General features: G+C 33.6%; 1 protein-coding gene across 11 annotated transcripts in view; it reads left to right on the top strand.

Moving 5' to 3' along the window:
- Positions 1-15,573, top strand: part of VPS13B (vacuolar protein sorting 13 homolog B) — a 627,764-nt gene that overhangs the window by 233,194 nt on the left and 378,997 nt on the right. For 10 of the 11 annotated variants that reach the window (XR_004315275.1, XM_032468224.1, XM_032468221.1 and 7 more), the window contains 2 exons: positions 4,845-4,954; positions 8,484-8,631. Coding sequence is in view for 10 of the 11 variants with exons in the window: in XM_032468224.1 (XP_032324115.1) it covers positions 4,845-4,954; positions 8,484-8,631 (258 nt within the window). In the remaining variant the exon portion in view is untranslated. The remainder of the gene's footprint in view (positions 1-4,844; positions 4,955-8,483; positions 8,632-15,573) is intronic. The other variant, XM_032468222.1, reaches the window with a different exon arrangement.

Below are 15,573 nucleotides of genomic sequence, written 5' to 3'. Positions count from 1 at the left end.
AAAATAGTGAGTTTTAGCCACTTAAACTTAGATGAAGATTCATATATCTGTGCTTTTGTCTCATTCATTGATTCAAGATAAGTGAAAGACACTTTTTTCATGTTAATAATTTGATATTTTACAAGACAGTCTAATTGGTTGACAGGGTTTCTGTAGCTAACAAGAAATATGTATGTTTAACTTCACTGCTCTGCAATTTTGGACTCTAACCCTTAATTCAGTTCTCATTCTTCAGCTTAGGATGTAACTGAAAATGACAGTGGTTCCTTGGGTTAACTAATTGGTGAAGCCTGAATGGAATGTGGATAAGTGAGCCATTTTGGCAGTGTGCAGAGAAGTAAAGCACACTTTTCTCATTAGTTGTCTCCCAGGCTAAAATTAAACAGAATAATATATTGCCAAATTTTAGTGATTTATGGGGACTCTGTTCTGAGTCAACTCAGTATCAGACTAATTGTCTGCACACTTATATATCAAAACTTGTGTATCTTGTAAATGGAGTATACTATAAAAAATATCCCCTTAAATTTAAAAGAACATAATCTCTAAATTATAATTTCATTTATATTGTTGTTAAATTAATAAGATTATTCTCTCTCTTTTTTTTTTTTTAACTTGTTTAACACTCATGAGGTTCAAGTTCTGGCTATGTCATTTAGTCATTTTTGGTATAATGTAATCATGTAACTTATATGGATGTTGGTGAAGTATTTAACTTTTTCATTATAATATAATAAAACCTTCAAAATTAATTGTTCACATGAAAATATTTACTTGTTTACATTTGTTTCTCTAAAATCCCAATTTAAAATTGTGCTAATAACTTTCTGAGAACATTTTTCAAAACTTACTCAACATGTTTAGTTTTTCACACATACGAAAAGACTTTTAAAATAACTTGCCTAAAATGGAGAATGTCTGTAATTCCTTAATTTACTGTTATGTTTTTCAGTTTGCATAATTTTAAATTTAAAACACACAGATCTTTTTGCATATTTTTTATCATAATTAAGAAAAAGTTTATATGTTGCTTGTATTTGAGATGTATAATATTAGAACAAAACTTATCCAGATTTATTTGCTTTTAAAAATCAATTTAAATTCTTCTTTTATCATCTTTTAATTGTTCGTTTAGGGTCTTTTCTGATCTTTTTCTCATCGGTGTTTTGTATCTCTGTTTAATGTAGGTCTATTTTTAGTTATACAGTTTGGGTTCATTGGGCTTCTTGAGTGTGAGGCTTACTGTCTTTCAACAGTTTTGTAAAGTTCTCAGCTGTTACCTTTTTAACAATAGTGCCTCTGTTCATTCCTTATTAATTCCCTTTGGAATCTCATTAGTTTTTCTTACTCAGTCCTCATATCTCCTAACATCATTTTAATAGTTTTCTTTCATTTTTCTATCTCAGATGTATTCTGAGTTATCTTACTGTGTTTCTTCTATTTCATTAATTTTCTCTTCAGTGACATCTAATTTGGTGTTTAACCTACCCAATGAGTTTTTTACTCAACAATTAAACCTGTCATTTCTATAATTGCCATTTTTCTTTAAAATATGTTCTTTGCTTATACATTCTCATTGTTTGTTCCTCTTCATGATTTCATACTTTTGTGTTTTAAACATTTCCTGCATAGCTGTTTTATATTCTGTATTCGAATGTCTTCAGTGCTTGAAAGTCTGAATTTGTTGTTTATTTGTTTTTCTGACCCCCACTTACTTGCCTCCTGCAGTGCTTACTGATTTTTTTAAACGAGAACCATTTACAGATCTTAGTTTGTGGCTATTGTATGACAATGAATTGGAGAATTTTTTCAAAGAGAAAACTTTGTTCTGCTTTTTGCTAGTGGCTGTAAGGAAGAAAGAAAATCTAAAGCTCATCTGCTTCTCTTTTCTGTTGTCCCCAGTTTGAGAATTCTAATTATATTTTCTCTCATGTCAACTGCACCTGTTTTTTAATGTTCCCTTTTCAAGAAGTAGCTAGTTTCAGATCTTTTCAGTAATTATTTTGGTGTTTACATCCATATTTTTAAATAACAGGGCTTTTCCTGCTCTTTCTTGATTGTTCATTTTAGAGCATCATTTATTATTACCTTACTGTGGAAAATGAAAATTGGCCAACTTTTACCCTCTTCAGCTCCCATCACACATTCCTCTTAGGTACCCATAGTCCCAGTTTTGCTGTATCATACATTTGATTAATCAATTAATTCATTTTTTCAGAATTTACATTGTTCTGTCTATAAATATTACTCATGGCACAGTCATGTTTATCCTATGATTAGTTATCTTTTACTGTATAACATTTTCCCCATATTTAATAATTGGGTTTATTATTACTAAGTTTTCCATGTATCTGTCACTAATTTACTGTTGTGATCCTGGGGATTCCCATGACTTTTTTCCTATGTTGGATCCTTTGTCTTCTGGATCCCCATGTCTTTTTTCTTGTATTTCCTTCTTTTGATGAAACACATCCTGTATTGTCAGCCATGTATTATTTTGGTGTGTTTAGTATTTGTGATACTAATTATAAAACAAACTATAGTGGGGTCATGTAGCAATTCATAGTAATTTAAATCTAATTGTAATTTCTTTTCTGTGTATGGATTTTTAAAAAGTCTTAACTTTTGTGATTGAATTTTACATTCTTGAATTTAAATATGTTTTTGAACTCTCTATTTAAATGTGTTCAACTCATTTCTTTAAAATAAAAAGGTTTTGATAAGCAGTTTTTAGTAATTAAGGCCAAGTTCTGTTTCTCACCTAGTGACTAACATATTTGAAGAGGATGAATTGTTATAAAACAGGAGCGCTCTTTAAATTAACTCTTGTTGTTTTTATGTACTGTATCTTGCTACATTTTTATACTAATATATCTGTGTACTGTATTTTTGTTAGTTTGCAGATATGGTAGTGACTGGTATAGTAGAGCTATTATTTTATCTTTCTTAATATAATATAGCATTTTAAGCCTTTATTCTGTACACTAGTAGTAGTTTTTGAGAAGTAGAAGAATTTAGATTCTTATGAGGGATCTGCATTCTATTAGAGGAAAAATATATGTTAAATTGCCTTTTCCAATTGACTTCAATTATAAACCCCCTGTTTTGCAGTCATTTTGTATTTAGCCTCTCACCATCGTCCCTTTCTGATATATGTTTGAGTGAATCACTGATCACTAGCACATGCATTTGTACATGGAAGTAGGGATTGCTCGTGTTGTCTTGGCATGCTGCCTACGAGTCTGTGCTGATTGTGGTCCCTGGGGGAAGCAGCACTGTAAGGCAGAACAAGAGTTCACATGGCAAATTTTGGTTCTTTGAAAATTCTGTGCAAAGCTTTGAAAAAAGTGGAAATTTCTCTTTCATTTGCTTCCTCTCCTCCATTCTTGTATCTTCATCTTTGTGTGGTTCACTTTTCATAGGACTCTGTATTAATGCTAATTATACTAATTGTACTAGTTGTTTAAATTATATGCAGCATTATAAAACAAATGGCTCTTTCCTCCAACTAATGTGAGAATCTATTTACCTTTTATTGTGACTTTTTTTTCAGTCCCTGCCAGGTAGTAGGTACTTTTTTAGATGCTGGAAATACAATTGAGAGCAAAACTGACTAATACCCTTTCCTTCATATTCCATACATCCTAGTGGAGCTAATTGTATTTTTTTAATTAAAAGATATATGTAGAAATGTAAAATCTTATTTATGGATATTTATCACTTGCCACACATAAATTTAAAATGGGATACTTTGCTTTAGTTAAGTTTATGTGAGCTACTTTTTCTCAGAGAGGGACAAAAATATTTTAGTTAGTAGGATGGAATTGCAACTTGTTACACTTCAGCTTTGTGTTTTATGTCAGAGTGTTGGCCTACATTTCATCTAGGCAGATCTCTCTCTTTGCTTCTGCACATTTAAAGCTGTAATTTACAGTGATGTATTGAGTGGTTATGATAATACTTCCTTTCACATCATGAGTTAGTTTTGTAATATAAACAAAAGAAGGAGATAATACTCCATTCTCATGGCCAGTATAGAAATTATTATTTGCCTAAAAATTAAACTTATTACTATTTTGTGAAGACAAGTGCACTTTTAATGAGATGTAAGTCACATTCCATAAAATACTTTAAAATGCATAATTTAATGGTTTTTAGAATATTTGCACGCTTGTACAGCAATCACCATTTGCTAATTACAGGACATTTTCATCACTCCCCAAAGAACCACATATCTATTAGCAGTTATTTCCCGTTCTTCCTTCCCCCCAGGCCCTGGCATCCACTAATCTACTATTTTTCTTTATGGTTTTGGTTATTCTGGCCACTTCATATAAGCAGAATCATATAATATGTGGTTTTCTGTGACTGACTTCTTTCACTTAGCATGTTTTCAAGGTTTATCCATGTTGTGACATGTATTGGTGCTTCATTCCTTCTCATGGATAAATAATTTTCTTCCGTTTCATGACTATGCCACATTTTGTTTATCCATTCAGCAATTCATGGGCATTGATGTTGTTCCCACTTTGTGACTATTGTGAATAATACTGCTGTAAAAATTTGTATGCAAGTTTTTGCATGGGCATGATTACAGCTCTCTTGGTATATACCTAGGAATAGAGTTGCTGGGTCATGTTGTAACTGTCTGTTTTGCTTTTTGAGAATTTGCACAATTTTAGTTTCTACCAGCAATGTGTGAAGGTTGAATTCCTCCACATCCTTGGCAACTTATTACTGTTTGTCTTTTTATTGTACCTATCCTACTGTAATTGATGTGAAGTGATATTCAGCTTATTATTTTTAGGAGGAATTGTAACAGTTTTCAAACCTTGTTTTTTTAGGTGCTGTGCTTCTTTGTAGTGTACAAGGACTAGCAGTTAATATTGACCCTATCTTATACACTTGGCTCATTTATCAACCTCAGAAACGAACCAGCAAACATATGCCACAGGTGAGAAACTCTTCATAATTCTCAATGAGTGACTCTTTTTTCCTCACTTATCAGAGTTAGGTATTTCTTCTATTGATTTTACTTATGGATGTATCAGGATTCTTATGACCCCTGCTGTACCCCTTTAAAAAATTCTTTAATTTCTTTACAAGAAATTACAGCTCAGAGTTGAGTTGAATTAATTTTTAAAGGGACTTGCTGTATAATTGCTCGTAAAGCAGATACTTTAGAGAGACTAGATTACTGGCCTGTTTTCCCTCAAAGTGCGTACATGTTTATTCTTAGAGTGCCTGATACATAAGACTTGTTTTCACTTTATTATCTCTACATTTCTTCATATTTATGTTTATTCAACAAACATGCACTGAGTGTGTCTAATCCTGGTACTGGGATGGTTGGTGCAGATGACCTGGGGTATATGTTTGATTAAGGGGGTATAAATTACAGAGTAAAGAGTAGCCAATTATAGTCTCTAGGATACTTATATGTAATTTTCCACATCACGATACAAATATAATTCTGACATTTTATTATTCCCATTTTAAAGATAAGATACTTATGCTTATTGAGCTTTACTTACCTACTGTCACATCTGGTATATTCTAGAGCCAAGAATTTTTGAGGCCAAATTTATGCAGTATTGGATTGCATTTTCCCATTGACTCAAATGCAGTTTTACAATATTCTACCTGAAATAGCTTTGTATTTTTTTTCCTGAGGTAACTTAAAGCTAGTTGATGGGAGAAAATGCATAATTATATAAGAATATAATAAATTAACTAAAGTATAACTCCGCTCCTCAAGGAGCATCTGTTAAAGGCTTTTTTTCTTTGTCCTAATGTCATTTGAGACTTCTGCCATCCTTTTCCCACTTCATGCTTCCTTTTATCAAACAGTTGCAGAATACAATGTAGTATGTTAGATATGGGGCTACACAAATAAAATCATGGTTGAGACCATTCCTCCCTCTAGAAGCAGTTAGTGCATTGGAGAGTATGAAGGAATACAGTAATGCCATTCTTAGCACAGTCCTTCCTCGGTATCCACAGGAGATTGGTTCCAGCCCTTTCTCCCACGTGGATACCAAGATAAAAACCAAGGGAGCAAGGATCTTACGTGTGTCCTACACAGCTGTATTCTAAATACTTATAATGGTGTCCAACAGAGACCCTCCATAAATATTTGCTGAATGATTGCTAATGTAAGTGCTGCATGTCAGGCATGAAAAGATACTGGGTAAAGAATAAGATGAGTGACTCTTACCACTCTTCTGGAAATACGACTACCCCAGTCAAAACAAAAGCAGTGCCATTTATTTTTAGCAACCTCTCATTGCTCTGTTTACATGCTTCTACCTTTTGGTACTGGATATTCCCCCAAATTTCAGTGGTATTTTAGCCCTGGCTCTGTCTTTTCCTTGCCCCATCAATATCCATGGTTCCAAAATACCTAAGAAGCCTTTCGTCCTTCTTCCTATAAAATTTTCCTATATTATTAAATTTAATAAGTGTAAAAATACAGAAAATTATAAAGAATAAAACATACATATTCTATTATAACAATAATTACTGGCAATTTATCATATTTGCTTATTTTTAAAAGAGATGAATAAAATATTACAAGTAAAGCTAAAATCCCCTCTGATTGCTAACTGACCACCCGTTCCTCCCAGAGTCAGTCACTATTATGATACTGATACAATCCTTTAATTTTTACACCTGTATTTACTTATATACACATACTATATATGTAGCATGTATACTATATATAATATGAAATATATAATATGTGACATGTAATATATAGGGTGGTTTTGGGAAAATATAATTTTCTCTGATGATTTATTATATATTAATTTTGACCCTCAAATTTGTTCTAATTTCTTAGAGTGCTTCATCATATTCTGAGTTTATAAATGATGGCCAAGAAACCCAAGGCATTATAGAATCACTAAATATTAGAGCATAAAGGATTTTTCCAGTAGACATCTCCATCCTGTTAACTTTCATAGATGAGGAAGTTTAAATTATGCTCAGCATTTCTCATTTAGGTTTTAAATGCTATTTCTTATTTAGAGTTGTAGAAATATTGTCAGCTTGACTAAATATTTACATAACATGAAAGCAGGTGTTCTACATTGTAGTGGTTCTCACAGTACAATCTTTTCATATTCTCATTATCCTTTTTCTTGTCCTTTTACTCAGCCTAAATAACAACTTGCAAAATAATCTGGCTTTTTTTTTTCCTCTAAGTCATATGTTGGTTGAATATATTATACTGTTATATAATGTACATATGTTCTCATTGAAATATTTATTCACAATTTAAATGATATTAAATAAGACTCATAAGTTGGGTGAGGCTTATGAAAGTGTGGATGCTGTAGTGTTGAGGGTAACATTAGACTGCACTGCAGCCTGACCAGCCCCCTCCAGATTCACCATCTGATGCAGCTGTGTCACAGTTATCATCTGTTGTTTCCCAAGCTGCAATTTCCTTCTCAGTTTGTGGCTAAAACCCAACATTAGATGATTGTTTTCCACCCAGTTCAACATTGATCTTTGATCCTGCAGCAAACTTAAAATACTTTTTTAATTTTTTTTGCCAAAAATCTGACAAGATTGTGTTGGGCGTCATCAGCAGTAACATCAGACTTTATTTCAGTGAATAAAGATGAAACAGCTGCGTTATTGTCCAGCTCAGGACTCATGCATTCAATATAGGATCATAATGTTTTCCAGCTTTCCCTAACTATAGATATTTTTCTATTCTTTCTAAATATGCTGTGAATATCACCTTGTCAGACAAAATATAGAGATTCTCAGCAATTCTTAAAAAAAATTGGACTGTCCGCATTAACATGTGCATAAACACTTTACAGAAGTATGTCCCTAAAATATCATTTTATAACTTTTCATTTTCTAATAACCCTAATTTTCAAAGTTAATTTTAGTCTTGATTTATCCTTACCATATTATCTTTATACTTCTTATTAAAATTTATATTAAATTTTAATTATTTCCAAGCTCTCTTGGGTTTTGAACAGAGTTATAATTTAAAATTGAAATTAAGTGTCCTTGTGTGAGTGTGTGTGAAAGAGACAAAGAGGGTAGGTGGCAAAGATTGATTAATTTGTTTAAAGTAAAAGAGCCCCATGTACAACATGGGGTATATAATCAATTATATTGTAATATCGTTGTATGGTGACAGATGGTAACCCAACATATGATGGTGATCATTTTGTAATGTATAGAAGTATCAAATCACTATATTGTGTATCTGAAACTAACATAGTGATGTAAGCCATTGGGGGAAAAAAAAAGATAAACATTGAGAGGAAATGTATCAAAATGCTAATGATTATTATCTCTGGGGTGGTGGGGATTATGGTGATTATTAGTTTAAAAAATAATAATAAATAATGAAACCTCAACCCCAACATGTGAAGGACTTCCCGCAGGGATGCTGTGTTTAACCTTCTCTGCTTTAGAAATAGTAAATAATTTACTTTTTCATTTGGCTCTTCCAGCAGCCTGTGATAGCTGTTCCTCTTGTTATGCCAATTAGCAGAAGGAAGGAGGATGACGTGTCTGTTGGAAGTGCACCCCTGGCAAAGCAACAGTCTTATCAGGCCTCTGAATATGCCAGCAGCCCTATAAAAACAAAAACAGTAACAGGTATGTGTCAAGAACTCTAAAGGGTCTGTAATTTCACCCTACCTCTAAGCTGACAAGTTATCATGTTATGCAGGGTACAGTTTCATCAATGTTTGCCAAAGACATGAGGCTCCTGGAATGGAGACAAAAGACTTTATTATCTATGGCATTAGCAATTACCAGAGTGTTAGCATTTTCTTATGTCCTTGCCCTATGCCTAATTCCCACAGGGTGGCACAAAGAGGGCCAGGGGATACCTGTATACAGTGGATTATGTTGTAGCAGCAGAACCCTCAATGTAGGGAACCTGAACCTTTAATAATGGGTAGAAAGCATGCCTGCTGTTTTCTCTCGTGGGAAGCCCTGTGTATACCTAGCAAGACTATAAGCAAACCTGCTCAGAAAAAAGACAATGTCTCTGTCTTCTGAGGCTGTACACTGTACAGATATCCTTAAAAACACCTTTGGGAACAAAGGCACTCACTGCCTCTACTTGTAAGACGTGCAAAAGCACAAGAGACCCATGGAGAATCGTCTCCTGATAGTTCCCTCTTAAAGTGAATTCTTGCAAATGCAGAATACCTCAATCTTCTTTCCTCCTCCTCTTTTACTTTCTTAGCTAGAACATCTATGCAAATATAAAACATAAATATTCTTCCATAAAACAATGTTTTAAATTTCCTATTAATGTAATTTAAAAAATTGTATGATTTCATTTGAAATAGTGTTTTTCTCTTTAACGTCTAATAATAAGCTGTAATGAATTTGGTAAGGTATTCATAGCTTCTTACATATCATGTTTCTTGTTGTTTTTCTTGTACTTTTACCATCTTAACCTTTTTAAATGTACAGTTTGGTTGTATTAAGTATACAGACAGTCCCTGGCCCACGGTAATTTGACTTCTGGTTTTTCAACTTCATGATGGTGTTAAAGCAGTATGGATTCAGTAGAAGCCATACTTTAAATTTTATATTTGATCTTTTCAGGGGCCAATAATAGCAGTAGGATACTCTGGTGATGCTGGGCAGGGGCAGTGTGCTACAGCTTTCAGTCAGCCATGCAGTCACGAGGGTAAACAGCTGATAACACCCAAAGCCATTCTATCCCCATACAGCCATTCTCGGTTTCACCCTCAGTACAGTATTCAATAAGTTACATGAGCTGTTCAATACTTTAGTTTAAAATAGACTTTGCATTAGACAATTTTGCCCAATTGTAGGCTAATGTAAGTGTTCTGAGCACATTTAAGGTAGCCTAGGCTAAGATATGAAGTTCAGTAGGTTAGGCATATTAAATTCATTTTCAACTCAAGATATTTTCAACTTACAGTGGGTTTATCAGGATGTAACCCCACGGTATGTTGAAGAGGATGTGCATTCACATTCTTGTGAAATGCATATTTTAATTTTTAAACTGAATTTCACAGTGGAAAAATGTGTTAATTTATCCCTGAATTCTTATTAAAATAATCTTGTAGTTTTATATCCTCAACCTAAGGTCCAAAGATGTTATGTTCATCCCTGTGTTATATAGTATTTTTGGCACAGGAAGACCAGGGTTTGTGATACTGCACTGGGCTTGATTTTCCTTTTTTTCAATAAGAAGCAGACATCCTCTTCCAATCTCAATTAAGCAGTTTTAAGTAGCTGGTTGCAGGGGGAACATGTGCTTGATGGCTGAAAATGTGTTGACAGCAGAACAGCACAATTTGAGTGATATAGGCACGCAGGGCAGGCCAAGCCAGAATAAAAGCATGTTTCACATGAAGATAATATATTATCACAGAATTCTAAATAATCTTCTAGAGAATCTGTATTTTCTTTAAGACAAGGAAACCACTAAAAGCTATGACATCTGTTTACCCTATGTTTTGGAAATGTTATGAACATTAATTTGGAACTCTTGATGAAAATGTCTGTAATGGAGATGAAAACTTTAAAAAGCAGGATACTTCATAAATGATGGCTTTTTTAAAAATATGAGCCATTTTTATCTTAGATGTTTATGTATTACGTCTCGTCTAAAAGCACTGTGAGTACACAGTTAAAATAACAGAAGGCATTTTAATTTGACTCTTTAAATGCTACCGAGATAATAATGAAGATGTGATAATTAATGATGTAAATTTTAGTAGATACTGCTGTTAATTAAAATTGTAGAGCTTCAGCTTCTGCCTGTGATGGAGTAACAGGGACTAGATTTATATTCCTGTTGTAAATAACTAATAAACTGGTCAAAACATATGAGAGAACAAAAAAAGTTTCTAAACATCAGACAATAGGCAGTGCAGGACTATGATCCCTCATAGAAGGGAAACCAATTAGTTGAACCTTAGGGTTGCCCAGGCTTTTTAGCTGAAGGCGCATTCCAGTCTGCGGAACAGGGTGGGATATATCAAGCTGAACGCAGCTGTATTGCTGAGTTGAGGTTTAGGGAAGCAAAGGGATCAAAGTAAAAGGAGGCAGCAATAGCTGGAAATTACAGGACAGAGATCCAGAGAGAGAAAACTGTGTAGCAAAAGAGCTTCATAAATCAGCAGTGGATTTATCCTTGAGTATTTGCCAAATAGTGAGATGTGCACACATAGGATGACCAAGGAATGATACCCAGGTCTGAATGATCCCCAGAGCTCACACAGGACTGGAAGGCATTCAGGTTCCTACTATGCATAGTTCACAATTTCCGTTGATCATTTGGGAAATTGAATAGAGACCCCAAAAAGGCTGTGCCTCAAGAGTGGAGCTAAATTATCCATAGGAAAGCCTATACTAGACCCATCTTAAATAAGCTTTAAAATGCCTCTCTGAAGAAACCAGAACAAGGAGTTATTCCACTGCTGGTAAAACGAAGCCCAGTGCTGTTAAGAGGAATACAGTAAGATCCAGACAGGTAACAACTTAAAAATCACAGTGTCAAATATTGAATCAAAAACTATTAGAGATGCAAAGAAACAGGCAACTTTGACCAGGAGGGAAACTAGCCAATAGAAATAAACTGAGAAATAACACAGATGATAGAATTGGCAGGTACATTAAATGCCTGTGCGTTAAAATAGGTATTATAACTACATCCAGGTGTTTAAGAAAATATGAATACATTTCAGAGAGAAATGGAGGGTATAGAAAAGAACTGAGCCCAAATCTAGAGATGAAAAATATAGTATCTGAAATGAGAAACTCACTAGGTGGAATTAGCAGGAGAGTAGACATTGCAGAAGAACAAATCAATGAAATTGAAGACGTAGTGATAGAAACTGGCCAAAATGAGGCACAAAGAGAATAAAAGGGAAAAAATGTACAAAGCTTTAGTGAACTGTGGGGTGAAAATTAGGGTAATTACAGTAGGCATCACTGAAAGTTGATATTTGACCAGATACTTGAAGCAAGTGAGGGAGTAAGGCATGTGGATACCTGTAGAAAAATCATATGGGATTGTATGTATATTTAGGAATAAATCATCTAACCTTTCATTTTATAATCAAGGAGATTGAATCATCAAGAGGTCAAGCAACTTACCCAAGCTTAAAAAATATTTAATGAGACTTTTTAGAAATGAAAGTCCCAGGTTACAGTAGTCATTGTGTGATTATTAGTTGTCTCTTTTATTCCTTAATCACATAACCAACCCTAAAAATAAGGTCTATGTAAAATTTCCCCGCTAAAACCTAATACATAATCAGCTAACCTCTTAGTGTCTTTTTTTGTATCAAAGGAATATTTTAAGTTTTCAGCCCAGTTCCATAGGACTAAGATGGTGAAGAATTTTGCATCAGAGCTACCAATGTAGGTATAGTGGGAAACACCTAACCTCTGTGATGATCAAGGAGGTTCCTTCTGCCTTTAATTGGGTGTCACTTCAGTGGCGTAACTCCTGGGTGAAACTCCAAAGTGAGCTACTACTACTGACATACTTTTTCTTGCATGAGAATGGAATGATTCCCAGAGCTCACACAGCTTACACGTCCTTAAATATATCCCAGAGTCATTGATGCTTCTAATAAAATTTAAAATTTATGATGTTTCAGATGTTTAAAATTTTTGTCAGGTATACGGAAATTCTGTTTTATTTGGTTTTCAAAGAGAATTAAATATGCCATGTATAACTGAAAAATTGTGCTCTACACTGGAATTTGACCCAACATTGTAAAATGACTGTAACTCAATAAAAAATGTTTAAAAAAATAAAATAAAATAAAAAGAATTAAATATGAAAAATCCTGAATTTTTTAAAGCACTTTGTATTATAGATAGTGAAAGGTTTCAGATTTTTTTTTTTAAAAGAATCTTTTGACAATGAACTTGGGCTATTATGTAGAATATTTCTAATTATTTTTTTCTGACCTCATTTCAAAACATAGTATTTTTAAATTAAGCAAGAGTTCAGTAATTTAGCTATGATCTTAAGATTGTGTTAAGTTTGGCTGAAAATATCAGAAAACCCTTGTTCAACCTTTGGTTTAAACAAGATCAAATTTTGCCTCTCATGTGAAAGCTTCGAGTAGACATCCAGAGGTGTTAAGTTTCTCCAAGATGAGGTACTTTCTCTTCCACTATGGGTAGCCTGTGATGCAAGGCCTTCTGGTCCACAGTGGATGTTTCAGTAGTTTATCATATCTGCATTTCAGTGAGCAGAAGTGAGTAAACAGGAGTCTTTTATCTCTTTAAAAATTAAACAGAAGTTGTATACTCCACTTTTGCTCCATTTCTCTGGGCCACAAGTTAGTCACATGATTGTATCTAGCTGCACAGGGATCTCAGGATTGCAGTCTGTATTCTTTGAGGCACATGCCTGGCTAGAATGTGTGGGTTCTAACAAAGAAGGGGGAGAATATATATTAGTGGTTATTTAACAGTCTGTGCCACAATAACTTAAAATGGAACGTCACAAGCTGAGTTTTGGAAGACAGAAAATAAATGTTCTCCTTTTATTGGGGCTATCAGAAGTCAAAGCTGGTAAAAGTCTTTTCATGTCTGAGATATGGCTTAGATTTTTCACAGTGAGAGATACAGGTTTGGGAGTCATCAACCTGTGGATCATAGTCAAAGCCTCTCCAAGGGCATGATCTCTCAGGGAGGCCTTACACTGCAAGATAAGAAGAAGGCCCCAAATCCAATTCTGAGTTACTTTCTCATTAAAGAGTAAGGAGTAGGAGCCAGTGGAGGAGACTGAGAAACATCATTCTGGAAAGCAGGCAACAAAGGAACGTCTAAGATAACATAATTGAAAAGAGTTGTAGGAAGAGGGTGTGACTGCGTGGTGTGCTGTAGTCATCAAGAAAAATGAGACTGAAAAACTTTAATTGGCCAACATCAGTTGGCCAGAGGAGCTTTAGTCGTTAGGGAATGAATGGGGATTGAGCATGTAGAGACCAGCCTCTGTCTGTACACAACTCTTTCAGGAGTTTTGACTCTTGAGAAACTTGGGTAGGTCAGTCAATAGTTGTAGTGAGGTAAAGAGGAGAGAAGAAAAAATTGGAGATACGGTAAAGTTGGGAATAATTTATACAGTGAGATCACAGGTCTTAAAAACAGATGTAGGATTTAACAGCGAATTGTCACTTCCTCTGAGAAAGAGGTAAGAAGATAAAGAGTATGTACCATTATAAGCCAATTTAGTTGATTTTCTCTTCACAAACAAATATTTATGGAGACTAAGTATAACTTTCCTTGCACTGTTTCAGAGACTATAAGAGATTAGGAAATGTATAATTTTTTCAAGGCAAGCCCCTTGTTTTTCACATACAAGGAGTATGTTCCTTCTAAGAAAATAAGAGATGACATTACACTTGACCTTTTTTTTTTTAAGTTTAATATATTACACCAAGTTTGAAATTCCTTTGAGCCTTAAAAAAAAATCATTCTCTCCACAGGCAGTATAACTTATAGGATGGTTTTAAGGAGGGAGATTTCCAGTTTTTGTTAGTAATAGTTTCTCCTGAAGGCACTGATGTATTTTTGGGTTCTAATTTTTTTTAAGAATTGTAAAGTATAAGTAAAATGGATCACACTAGTATAGTTACTCATCTAAAAATGGTTAAGCCATCCTTAATTTGATTAAGCTTGAATATTGAGCAGATATGTTTGTAATTACAATATAGAATTAGTGTTAATGTACATGGAATATATTTTTTGTGGATTTATGTATATTAGAAGTTGCTCACTTTAATCAAGTAGGTTATAAAATTCCATTCCTTTCTGTTTAATTACATATTTAATTTCATTAGAAAATATTAAAGCATGAGTACACACTAATGCATAATATGTAATTGATTTTATTCTTTCAGGGATAAAAAAATGTGGTTTAAAAATATTTTCCTTTTATAGACTAGAAAAAGCTTTAAAATAAAATGAAATTTATTTAATAAAATATATTTAAAATAAATTGAAAATATTCATATACTAGTCAGAATTTAATGAAAATATAGATTTATTAAATGGTTCTTTTTCTTTTTTTACTTTGTAAGAAAAATTACTTTTATTTCTAAACCTAAAATTTATGGGAAAAAGTATTAGCAGCCTGCAGAGTTTAAAATGATACTTAATATTCCAATTGTAAATTGTTTCTCTACTATTCTGGGCAATGAACATAATTTATAATCAGATACCTTTTTTTGTATTGAGTTATAGTCAGTTTACAGTGTGTCAATTTCCAATGTAGAGCACAATTATTCAGTTATACGTGATCATACATATATTCATTGTTGCATTCTTTTTCTCTGTGAGCTACCACAAGATCTTGTGTATATTTCCCTGTGCTGTACAGAATAATCTTGTTTATCTATTCTACATTTGTCTGTCAGTATCTACAAATTTCGAACTCCCAGTCTGTCCCTTCCCACTTTCCTCCCCCTACCATTTCTAAGCTTAGTTTCCTAAAGGATTCAGTAGATGCCAGATGATCATTTGACATATCAGCCAGAGTCTAGATGATTGCAGCTATCAACTACAGTTTCTTCATACTTT

This window comes from Camelus ferus, chromosome 25 (genome assembly GCF_009834535.1).
Source record: "Camelus ferus isolate YT-003-E chromosome 25, BCGSAC_Cfer_1.0, whole genome shotgun sequence".
NCBI classification, from domain to species: Eukaryota; Metazoa; Chordata; class Mammalia; order Artiodactyla; family Camelidae; genus Camelus; species Camelus ferus.
This window is presented reverse-complemented; position numbering and strand designations above follow the sequence as displayed.